The 12,166-nt window shown below is 43.1% G+C and overlaps 1 protein-coding gene across 1 annotated transcript in view; it reads right to left on the bottom strand.

The window, feature by feature from the left end:
* Nucleotides 1-11,472, bottom strand: part of LOC126998056 (chondroitin sulfate proteoglycan 4-like) — a 70,295-nt gene extending 58,823 nt beyond the window's left edge. Inside the window, exons 1-2 of the mRNA XM_050859384.1 lie at nucleotides 11,286-11,472; nucleotides 4,477-4,619 (exon numbers count right to left, since the gene is read on the bottom strand). Of these exons, the coding sequence (XP_050715341.1) occupies nucleotides 4,477-4,511 (35 nt within the window). The 5' untranslated portion in view covers nucleotides 4,512-4,619; nucleotides 11,286-11,472. The remainder of the gene's footprint in view (nucleotides 1-4,476; nucleotides 4,620-11,285) is intronic.
* Nucleotides 11,473-12,166: the final 694 nt, after the last annotated feature.

The following is a 12,166-nucleotide window of genomic DNA, read 5'->3' on the forward strand; positions in this document are numbered from 1 at the left end:
AATAACTTCCTTCGGAAACTCGAAAAAATTCATCTTCAATTTCTTTTGCTTAAACTTTTTCGAGAGCATTTATCCGTGGAGCGATTTTGTAATATTTTCCATCAGTAATTCACTTGCCCGTCAATCCTCCCTTCCTCATCTTTCCTCTGGGGGACGTGAACAATTTTTTTCAGAAACTCACTGAATATTTTAAACTTTGTTTCATAACAGCGTCTGGCACAAATCTTTGCCTTCCAAACTACCCTTCTACGGTTTCTAGCCTTCTATTTGTACCTTTATCTCCAGTTTCCACTCTGACCGATCTATCACTGCTGTAGTAAACGGTCACTGTTCTTCCCCAAAACCTATCAACAGTGGTCTCCCATAGGGCTCTGTCTTATCTCCCACTCTCTGTTGTTCATTGATAATCTTTCCAAAACGGACTGTCCTATTCATTCTTACACCGATGACTCCAATCTGCATTACTCAACTTCTTTTGATAGAAGGCCAACTAAACAGGAACTATACGATTCCAGGCTGGAGGCTGCAGAACGCTTAACCTCAAACCTTACTATCATTTCCGATTGGGGCAAGAAGAACCTGGTGTCCTTCAACACCTCAAAAACTCAATTTCTTCATCTATCAACTCGACACAACCTTCCAAACACCTATCCCCTATACATCCTCGGTCTATCCTTAATAATAAATAAATAAATGATTTGCGCGTACGTCTTCCTGTGATGTGATTTTCTCTTATTTTCATCAGGTCATTCACTTCTCATCTACGTAGAAACTCATGATTATAAATACAACTCATCTTCCAAGAATCTCTTTAACGTGTGTCCCTTTGAACCAAGTCCTTGAACATGTTATCATTACAATATCTTCAGACAAAATATTTAAACCTATCTATCTATTTATCCACACACACACACACACACACACACACTCACTAACACACCTAAAACAAATCCAGATCGTTTGACAGTCATCCGTGTAAACCCGTCTAAAATATTTTCCCTTGATTTTTCGATAACAGCGGCAGATCACAAACTTTTACGGAATGTTGCAGCACCGAACGTTCATCATTGTGTCAGGTACTCTTGTTATAATACTCGTGTTGTTTGCTTTTTTCTTTTCCTTCCTTTACAACGGTTCGGTCACTGCGCTCCGTTCACATTCACGGGGGTACGATAAAAGGTCATGTGTGTGTGTGTGTGTGTGTGTGTGTGTGTGTGTGTGTGTGTGTGTTACAGTGTTGGATCGCCTCGTTACATTTCGAAAGGTTTATCTACGCTTCTTTATTGCATTATGAAAGAGAGAGAGAGAGAGAGAGAATAAAAACACATCATAAAACACGAATAAAAAAACAAACCCTCAATGATATTCGATCCTCGCTGGAAGCCCGAGAGATGAATGAGGTCTTTTATTATTTACAAAGAGCAAACATTAATAAGTCGAAGGTATGGCCAACACCTCGAGGGGGAGCTCAGGGTACGCACACAGGCATACATCACGATCGGAGGAGGAAGAGGAGGAGGAGGAGGAAGAGGAAGAAGAGGAGGAGTAGTGGAGATGAAAAGAAAGAACAGGGGAGTAAGAAAGGTAGAAGCAACAGAAGGGAAAAAAATACAAAGGAAGAGCGAGAAGAAAGAAGACTTGAAGAGGAGGAGGAGGAGGAGGAAAAAGAATAAAGGAATGAACAGGAAGAAGAAAAGTAGGGGTATGAAAAATAAGAAGAAAATAAAGGAGAACGAAGACTAAAGGAGGAGAAAAGGGGAAGGAGGAATAAGGTGAAAAGAAGAAAATAAAGGAGAACAAACACTAAAGGAGGAGAAAAAGAGAAGGAGGAATAAGGTGAAAAGAAGAAAATAAAGGAGAACAAACACTAAAGGAGGAGAAAAAGAGAAGGAGGAATAAGGTGAAAAGAAGAAAATAAAGGAGAACGAAGAGTAAAGGAGGAGAAAAAGAAAAGGAGGAATAATATGAAAAGAAGAAAGGAGGAGTTAGAAGAAAGAAGACCAACGGAAAGGAAGGAGGGAAGGAGGAGGAGGATTATAAAAAAAAAAGTATGAAGAAGAAAGATAAACACGGGAGATTGAGAAAACGCAGACCGAAGTAGAGGATGGAGAGGAGGAAGAGGAAAGGGAATAATAAGGAAAGTAGAAGCAGCAAAGAGAAGAAAAAGGAAGGAAGAATGAGAAGAACGAAGACAGTAGGAGGAGGAAAAGGGGAAGAGGAGAAGGAAAAAAAGAAACGTAGGAGCAGAAAGAAGATAAAGAAGAAGAAGAAGAAGAAGAAGAAAAAGAAGAAAAAGAAAATGGGAAAATGAAAAGAGTGAAGACCAAAGAGGAGGAAATAAAAAAAATAGAAAAATAAATGAGAAACGAGAAAAAAATATGAAGTGGTCAAGATACAAAAAAAGACGATGGAAGTGGAAGAGCAGTATATGAAAGATACAAAAGAGGGCGATGGGATGGCGGAACGGGAGGAGGAGGAGGAACTAAGAGAGTCATGAGGCTTAATGGTTATTGGTTATGGCAGTCTTCTGTGATGTTTTGTTTTAATGAGAGAGAGAGAGAGAGAGACTGGATAGCATAACCTTTTCTCTCTCTCTCTCTCTCCTTACCTGTCTACCTACCAACTTAAGCCCGTAATTAGCCTCATTTTCACCTTAATTAACTGCGCGTGCTGGAGATTTCCCTTTTTTCACTCCTTTCTTTCACTCGCGTCTTTGTATCTTTTTTTTTCTTCTCAGTTTTTCAATTTTTAGGATTTTATTTTTATTTTACTTGAGTTTAATAATTCTGTCACCGTCTTCAGTTCTCTTTCCGCGCCTTCCTTCTGCACAAGACAAAGACGTAATGAGTTCTTGATACAAAATTAAGTTCCTTTTTAATGCTATTTTCTTTTCGTTCTGCTTTTTTTTATTGTTACCTTCGTCTGAGTTGTCATTATCATCATCATTCTTCGTCCTCGCCTTTCTCCAATATCTCCTTTATTCTTCGCGTTTTCCTATTCACTCCTTCATCCGTCATCATCTTCATTATACTTTCTTTTCATTATGTTCCTTCCTTCGTTCTATTTCAACTGTCTTTTCACCTTCAGTTCGTATTTTCCTGTTACACTTTCATACTTTTACTTTTCAGTTTCCTTCTGTGCGCCATCTCTTCCTCCTCCTCCTCCTCCTTCTCCTCCTCCTCCTCCTCCTCTTCCTCCTCCTCCTCCTTCTCTTCTTCTTTTCCTCCTTCTTTTCACGAGTCTCGGCCATCGATCACGGAGTTCTTTTTCTCCGTCTTCTTCTTCCTTTCGTTCTTTTGTCAAGGTGAAGCCGGAAGGTAAATCTCAGGCGTTCCCTTTCCTTCGCTCTCTCACCTGTAATTTCAAGGCGTCGAGGTGTTTTACGGCGCTGAATGAACTTTGAAGCGACAGCCCGTTTCATTCTCTCTCTCTCTCTCTCTCTCTGTATCTCTTTTTTCTTATCTCTGTCTTACGTTTCTGTCTTTTTTTGCCTTTTTCTGTTTCTTTTGCTTAGTCTGTATATGTCTATTCGTTATTGTTGTCTTTCTGTCTCTTTCTCTGTCTGTCTATTAGTCTGTCTCTTTCTAAGGCTTCTACCCCCTTCTCCATCACTATTTTTTTCTTGTCTTTGTCTTGATCTATTTTTTATCTTTCCGTTTGTTCTTTTGGCATTTTATATTGCTGTTGTGTCTGTCTTTGTCTGTCAATTATATCTATGCCTGTCTCTCTCTCTTCCTGTGTTGGTTAATGTGTTTCGGAGTCTCTCTCTCTCTCTCTCTCTCTCTCTCTCTCTCTCTCTCTCTCTCTCTCTCTCTCTCTCTCGCCCCTCCTTCAGGCAGGTAATCCGCCTAAATCCCGTCATAAGGAAATCTGCGAGACGGATCTTTTGCAACACTTCCTGACTCACGAGTGTTGCCGGGAGCCGCCTCATAGTTACGGGTTGCCTCCATAGCCTCCTCCTCCTCCTCCTCCTCCTTCCATCTCGTCTTCCTCTTCCTTAACCTCGTCCTTTCCCCTTTGACTTTGATGTTTTCCCATGTGTGTTGCTCTGTTTGTTTGTTTGTGTGTTGGGGGGTAGAGCAGGGGTCTGTGTGTGTGTGTGTGTGTGTGTGTGTGTGTTACCGTTACCTTGATGATGCAAAAGGCAAGGCAACTGTGAAACTCTAATGGAACCTTGACCTGTAAACACACACACACACACACACACACACACACACACACACAGACAAACACAAACACACGTAGACTTCCCCCCCAAACACACAGTCCCTTCCTCCCCATCCCCTCCTCAAACACAGACTCCTTCCAACCCCACATCCCCCCTCACATCCCTCCAAACAGACCCCATACCTCCCCCCCTCCCCTCCTCTCCTCAAACACAGACTCCTCCCATCCCCACATCCCCCCTCACATCCCTCCAAACAGACGCCATACCCCCTTCCCTCTCTCACCCTCCCCCCCCACCCTCGTACTCACTTGGTGGTGTGGATGTTGTCGATGGTGAGGGTCATGTCCGCCGTCTTGCGCGAGATCTTCACCTCGTGCCACAGCAGGTCGTCGAGGCGCAGGCGGGGCGGCGACGACAACTCCGACTCCCCGGCGCCTAGGTTGATGCGCACCTGTGGAGGGGGAGAAGCGGGGAGGTGAGGGAGAGTTCGTGAGTGATAAAAGATGTAGAAATAGAGTAATGGGTGAAGACATATGTGGCATGGGGAGAGTAGTGGGTTGGAATAGGTGTGGAGGGGGAATGGTTGTGGGTTAGAACAGTCGTGTAAAGGGAAAGAACAGTTTTGGAAGAGGTGGAGAGGTGCGGGCTATGACAGGTGTGGAGAGGAGGGGGAGAGAGTAATGACAGGTGTGGAAGGAGAGAATAAAGGGTGAGAATACACATGAAAAGGGAAAGAATGGTTGTGGAAAGGGAGAGTTTTGGATCATAGCAGGTGTGAGGGGGAGACATGTGGGTGAGAACAAGTGTGGGGGGTGGAGAGAGGTTTGTAAAGACAGAAGTAAAAAGAGGAGAATAATGGGCGAAAACAGGTGTGGGTGATAAAGAGGAAGTGTTTGTATGCATAGGGGGAAAAATGAGAGGGGGAGAGGAGGGGGGAAATGCGTACGTTTGTTTGCCTTTGGGAAGTTAAGAGTCTTGTTATTGGGAGGGACAGGTGATAATGGGAGAGTTTGGAGGGAGAAAAGATGGGTAATAAATGGTGCGTCTGTTTGTTTGTGTATGTGCGTAGAGTCGTAGAGGCACAAGTAAAAATGTAGGTGCAAATGAGAAGGCATGAGAAGGTAGAGAGGTAGTTGGTATGTCAAGGAAAAGATATGAAGGAAAAGGAGAGGGAATAAGAGGAGAAAAGGAGAAGGACAAAGTAAAGAGGAAGGCAATGTAGTGCTAGAAGGAAGTACGTATATGGAGGAAATGTTATGAAGCAAAATAAAAAAGCATGAAAGAAAGAAAAGGAGAAAACAAGGTAAAAAGGACTTAGAAGGTATGAAGGAGATGAAGAATGAATGAGAAAGACATTTTATGCGGAAGGGGAGTTTGCGCATCAAAGGAAAGGTGAGGTAATGGGGAGGAATAGAGTAGGAGTGTGTTCTTGTGTATTTAGAGGGAGAGCAAATGGAGTGAGAGGAAGGGGAGGTGTGTGTGTGTGGGTGTATGGAAAGGCCAGATAACAGGTGTATTTAGGTTTGCGTGGAAGATGAAAGGGAGAGGAGAGGTACGATTGCAGGAACAGGTGAAACAAGAGAAAGGAAAGAAAAAAGCAGCCATTAGTGAGAGCAGGTAGAGAGAACGAGAGTTAGGAAAGAGGATATAGGTAGGCGGGTGATCAGGTAACATGGGATTGAATTACAAGTGGGTGGGAGGCCAGGTGAGATTAAGGGCACAGGTGGATAATTAATCTTCACTCAGGTGCGCATTTGTAGAGGCGACGATATATTTAGCTCGGGCCACGGCTATTATTTGTGAATTCTTTGTGCTGATTGGCCTTATTATTTCTGATTAGAGGGTGATCAGAGGTGCAGTGATCCGCTTGGAAGAGGAGGAGGAAGAGAAGAGGAAAGGATGGAGAAGGGAATGGGGAGAGGAGGAGGCTGAGGAGGAGGATGAAGAGGAGGATTGGTTGATAATAATGATTGATAAATTTACTTAATATTAACCCTTAAAACAATAGTATGTCTTAATCAGAACGGTGCACACATCATCTTAGCTTTCGTTTTCCATCTATTTTTCACTTCCGATTTACCTACTTAATTATTTCCTACCTCCTTCCCTATTGTATTACCTACCTTTCTTTCCTCACCTCTTCGCTTAACCTGCTTACCCCACTACCTGTTCCCTTACCTTTCTTTCCTCACCTCTTCGCTTAACCTGCTTACCCCACTACCTGTTCACTTACCTTTCTTTCCTTACCTTACCTTCGCCTCCTCATCTTACTTCACTTCCTGCCCACAGCTTTCTTTCCTTACCTTACTTTTTCCTCTAAACTTGTCCATTTGTCTTCCTTTCCTCACCTCTATCCCTCCTTTCCTTCTTTCCTTTCTTCTTTTCCTAAATCTCCTTCCATTTTACATTTACTTCCCTTCCTCCTTCACTCGATCCCTCGTTTCCTATATATCCTTCCTCTCCACCTCTACCTCCCTTTCTCATTGTCTTTCCCTTTACTTCCGTTCCACCTCTTCCTCTTACACTCTTTTATCCCTATATCTTACCCTTCTACCTCTATCTCCCTCCCCCTTCTTTTCCTGTATCTCCTACCCTTACACTTCTACTTCTTTTCCTCCTTCTCTCCCTCTTTCCTTACATCCACCTCCCTTCGTACCTCTCACCCTTCCCCCCCTTTTCCAGTCGAGGATAAACGCAGATCAGCCATCACGTGAAGGTTCGGGTCGTCAAGTGCCCCAACGAGCTAACTTTTCTCTTCCCGCAAGGTGCTCAGCCGTCGCCGCCGCCAATGGTGCCCGGAGAGAGGGACTTTGCACCCCGGCCTGAAATATTGGCCTGCGGCGCCGCGCTTCCAAAATGTCGCCTTCCGCACGCACGTCATATGTATAGCGAAGGAGAGAGAAAGTGAGGGGTTGTGGGTGTGTTTACTTCTTGGCTTGTGCTTGAAGGTGGATATGGAGCGAATAAATATTTGTATGTGGTTTTGTTTATTGTTTTGGCCTTTTTTTGCAGCTGTTGTGGGTATAGCGAAAGCGGGGATAATGTGACGGTTTGCAGGTCTTTGTTTACTGCTTGACTTGTGTTTGGTGAAGAGAAATGGAAGTGGGTGTGTTGTTTTGGGTTTTCCTTTGGTTCTTCTTGTATTAGTTGTGTGTTTAGGGAAGAAGAGAAGATGTGAAGGTTTGCATAATCTTGTTTACTTCCTTCTTACATTTGGTGATACTGAGTAAGAGAAAATTGGAAGTGCGTGTATAGTTTGCGTATTGTTTTATGTTTTTTTTTTTCTTACAGTTGTGTGTATTGTGAAGGAAGAGAAAATAATAGAGCCTCCATGGCCTTGTTTCTTCATTCTCTTCTTGCTCTTATGAGATGTAGAGTGAAGAAAATGTGTATTGGTGTGTCTCTTGTTCAGGGCTTTTCTTCAACAGTCGTGGGCATAGGGATAAGAGGAAAAGTGAGTGCTTGCGTGATCTTGTGTATTTTATTGATTGTTTCCCGCGCGTCCAGGATGCATAGCGATAACTCGGATATATTGTCGTTGCTGCGCCTTATTTTTCGCTTGTCACTTTCCTCACGCGCGTCGTATGTACAGCGAACAAGGTAAAGGATGAATGCTTGTGAGACCTCGTTTATATATATTTTTTGCTTGTGTTTATTGTATATAGAAGGAAAGAATATAGAGGGGGGTATCAGGACACTTCCCCAACCTCAGAATAAAATAAAAAGATGAGTGTATGATCTAGTGTATAATATTTAATTTCTCTGTCACGCGTATAATGATGTATAGAAAAATACAAGTAAAGAAGAAGGGGAAAAAGGGATCTAGTGTAATAAGCCGGTGTACATTATCATGCGCTGGCAACCTGCCGTCACACGGCGTGTCTGATGGCATGGATGATGTGTGATGGTCTTCGTACAGGAAACGGTCGTCAGTTTCAATAATATACAGGCAGCAATAACAAAGACCGTCCTTTATAGTCGGTTTTGAGTAAAAAATTATAGCACTGTCGCTAACATCTGTTATGTTAATGTACAGCCAGCTAATTTTCTCGGTGGCGGACAGCGCCAAGGCTGCTTGATCATTGTAATCATCGATTTTGTAAATGAACAAAAACCTGTTTACGACAGTATTAATAATTTTTAACTCAAAATCGACTATAAAATCGACGGTATGATTTACTGCTGCCTGCATAATTTATTATTGATAATGACGACTGTTTCCGAGGAGTAGCCTATCATGCATTATATCCACGAAATCGGACACGCCGTGTGACAGCGGTTGCCAGCGCACGATAATGCACACCTCAGACTTGGGTGAACCGACTTATAGCACTGATTGTTTTGTCTTGATGCTCATTGTTTTGGTAATTTTCTTCGTCAGCGAGTCATAAGTACAACAAAGGAAAAATAATTGAAGAAAGAAGTTACTATGTGGCTTTATCCTTCTCATTAGGTAACTCACGTGCCGAAAGGAATAATAAATAAAGGAAATAATTGAAAATGTGGATAGTTTCACTCCTTTATTTCGTCACTTTTCACTCGGGTCACACACACGTACCCCCCCCCCCCCCAAAAAAAAAAAAAAAGGAAGAGAAAATAAAAAAAATAATGACCCTTTAGCTTTGGTCTTTGCTCAGGTCTTTTCTGGGTCTCTTCGGGTCTTTTCTGGTCCTGTGTCAACACCTTCGTCCTGTGTGAGCCAATTAGAAAGTTACGTGTGGATGACGGAGAGTTAACGCCGGCCAATCAGCGAAGATTATCGACTCGGGTCCTCAACGGGTCAAAAACAAGTATAGATAGATAGACAGAAAGATGGAAGGATAGATAGGATGATAGATAAAGAAGATAGATAGGTGGATAGATAGATTGATATGTGTACGATAGGTCCTCAACGGGTCAAAAACAAGTATAGATAGATAGAAAGATGGAAGGATAGATAGATAGATAGATAAAGAAGATAGATAGTGGATAGATTGATATGTGTACGATAGGTCCTCAACGGGTCAAAAACAAGTATAGATAGATAGAAAGATGGAAGGATAGATAGATAGATAGATAAAGAAGATAGATAGTGGATAGATCGATTGATAGGTATATATAAATAGATACATTGATAGATAGATTGATAAGTAGGTAGGTAGATGGATGGCTAGATAGATAGATAGATGTAAGGATAAATAGATAGATAGATAAAGAAGATAGTTAGGTGGATAGATAGATATATAGATAGAGAAAATGTGTTTGTGTCCGTGCGTGTGTGTGTGTGTGTGTGTGTGTGTGTGTGTGTGTGTGTGTGTGTGTGTGTACGTAGGCGGATGGTTGCGTGCCTATGAAATAAATCCATGAACTTCTCCACGAGTGTGTGTGCTTCAGCGTGATGCATGGGACGGCAACTCAAATATTTTACGAGGGCGGAACTACAGAGCTACAAGTGAATTAGCCCGGCAAAGCGTGTCTGTAGGGGAGGCAGGAAGGGGGGGGAGAGGGGGAGGAAGAGGTGGATGGCAGAGAGGTGTAAAGGGAAGGGGAGGAAAGGGGAAGGAGGGGGAAGGGGGAAAAAGAGGGGATGGCAGAGAGGTGGAAAGGGAAGGGGTGGAAGAGGAAGGGAAGGGATTGGAAGGGAAGGGGAAGAGGGTGGAGTAGGTAGAGGAAGGGGAAGGGAGGAGGAGGAGTGGGTGGCAGAGAGGTGGGAATGCGTAGGTGTGTAGCAGATAATGGAATGGATTGCTGATGGGAGTTCAAATATATATGAGTATATATTTTACTACTACTACTACTACTACTACTACTACTACTACTACTACCACTACCACCATTAATACCACCACCACACTAACTACCATCGCAACTACAGCAACAACTACAACTATAGCAACAACCACAGCAACAAAAACTCCGGGATATCAGCGCAAAACATTCTCCTCACCGCCTCCATTGTATGATAAAGAAAGGAATAGATTAGCCGGAACAATACGAATTCTGACCGCAAACCTTCGTCCTTTTTTTCCTCCTCGTTTTCGTTCCTCGGTGTTCGTGGAATCCAGGAGTAGCCGTGTGTGTGTGTGTGTGTGTGTGTGTGTGTGTGTTGCGGTAATAGTGTGTTAGAGGGTAATTTCTATGCTTTTGATGATTACACACACACACACACACACACACACACACACAGAACAGTCACATTGTCATATTAAGTCTACAATCGCTGCTATCTCAACCACCTCAGGCTCTATGACCTTGTTTAATATTTGTTCAATAGAGTGTGGATTCCATGTGTGTGTGTGTGTGTGGGGGGGGGTTCCCAGGTGTGACTCGCATGCCGGCCGCTGAACCTTACCTGAGCCTCATTATCCCGCCACCTGGGGAAGCTAAAGGTAAAGAGCGAGCCGATGTTTATTTGCTTTTATCGCCGCTACAATGACCGCGCTACTGCCGCTCGTTGTCGTTTTCTTTGTACTTCTCTTGATTGATGCTCGTTTTGTGCTCGTTTGGCTGTCCACCTGTTCACCGTTTTCTCTCTCTTCCTCTTCCTCCTTCTCTCCTTTGATCTTCCCTCGCTCTCTCTCCCCTTAGTACCTCTCCTTCCTCACTTAAATGGCCCCGTAATATGTTCTTTCATCATTTATCTCCACCTTATTTGACCCCCTATGCTCCTTTTTTCCTCACCTTACCTTTGTCATTCCAACTAATTCCACTACCTGTCTACTTACCTTTATTTAGCTTACCTTCGCCTTTAATTATACCTGTCCTTACCCCATCACCTGTCCACTTTCCTTTCCTTGACTTACCCTCGCCTCCCCGCCTTACCCCATTACCTGACCACTTACCTATTTTTCCTTGCCTTACCATCGCGTCTAAACCCAACTCCACTACCCGTCCACTTCCTTCTCTTCCTAACCTTACCATCACCACCTTACTCTACTACCCTCCCACTTGCTTTTCTTTCCCCCTTCTTATCTTTGCCTCTCCATATGTGAGCTTACCGTTTTCTCCTTGCCTTATCTTTACCTGTCCACTTGTCTCTTGCCCTCACCTGTCCACCTACCCAATGCTTCCGTCATTTCCACCGTCACTCATCACTTCTTCCCCTCCCTCCCTTTCTTCCCCCTACTCCTCCACTTACCCTGAGCGCCCCGCCCTCCAACACCACCAGGCAGTAGTCGGTGGTGCCGGCCGCCAGCAGGAGGAGGGAGTCGGCGCGGTGGGTCTTGAGGCGAAGGGTGATCTCCGTCGAGCTCTTCGCCTCCTGTAGCGGCAGCGATATGTAGGAGGCGCCGAAGAAGGACGCTGCAGGCCATGGAAGGGAGAGAGAGAAGCAGGGTTAGAGGGTGCTTGTTTTGAGGGTTTATTTAGTTACATTTTATATTTGTTTTGTATTCATCTACTTGTTTATATGTTGATTCATTTATTCACATGTGTAATCTCTCATTCATTTATTCATTCATTCGTTTGTTTGTTTTTTATCAACATATTTGATTCCTCACTCGTGTATTATCGTTTTTTTTCTTCCGTTGCTGCTGCTTCAACTGTTTCTACTATTACTACTATTATTATTACTACTACTACTACTACTACTACTACTACTACTACTACTACTACTACTGCTACGACTACGACTATTGATACTACCACTACTAACAATAATAATTATAGTAAAATTCCTTGCGTTCCAGTTACTCAGAGCTTATCTTTTCTTTCCTAATCTTATATTTCACTCGAGTCGCTTTACATAATCTCATCTTTCACTCGCGTCCAGAACTCTCGGAAGCGAAAAAAAAAATATATATATAAAACGAGGATCTTGGACTGGTATTTAATCCGTCGTGTTTTCTCTCTCGAGTCTTCCGGGAAATTTATTAGTTATTCAAGGAAGGGAAATAAACAAGAGCGCTCCAGGAATTCACTAATGTTTATGAAGTAGTTTAGAGAGTGGCAGAAAAAGTGTCTAATGTGTTTGTAGATACGTGGAGGGATCATAGGCCAAGTTTCGGATGTGTTTTATCC

Source organism: Eriocheir sinensis, chromosome 13, assembly GCF_024679095.1.
Source record: "Eriocheir sinensis breed Jianghai 21 chromosome 13, ASM2467909v1, whole genome shotgun sequence".
NCBI classification, from domain to species: Eukaryota; Metazoa; Arthropoda; class Malacostraca; order Decapoda; family Varunidae; genus Eriocheir; species Eriocheir sinensis.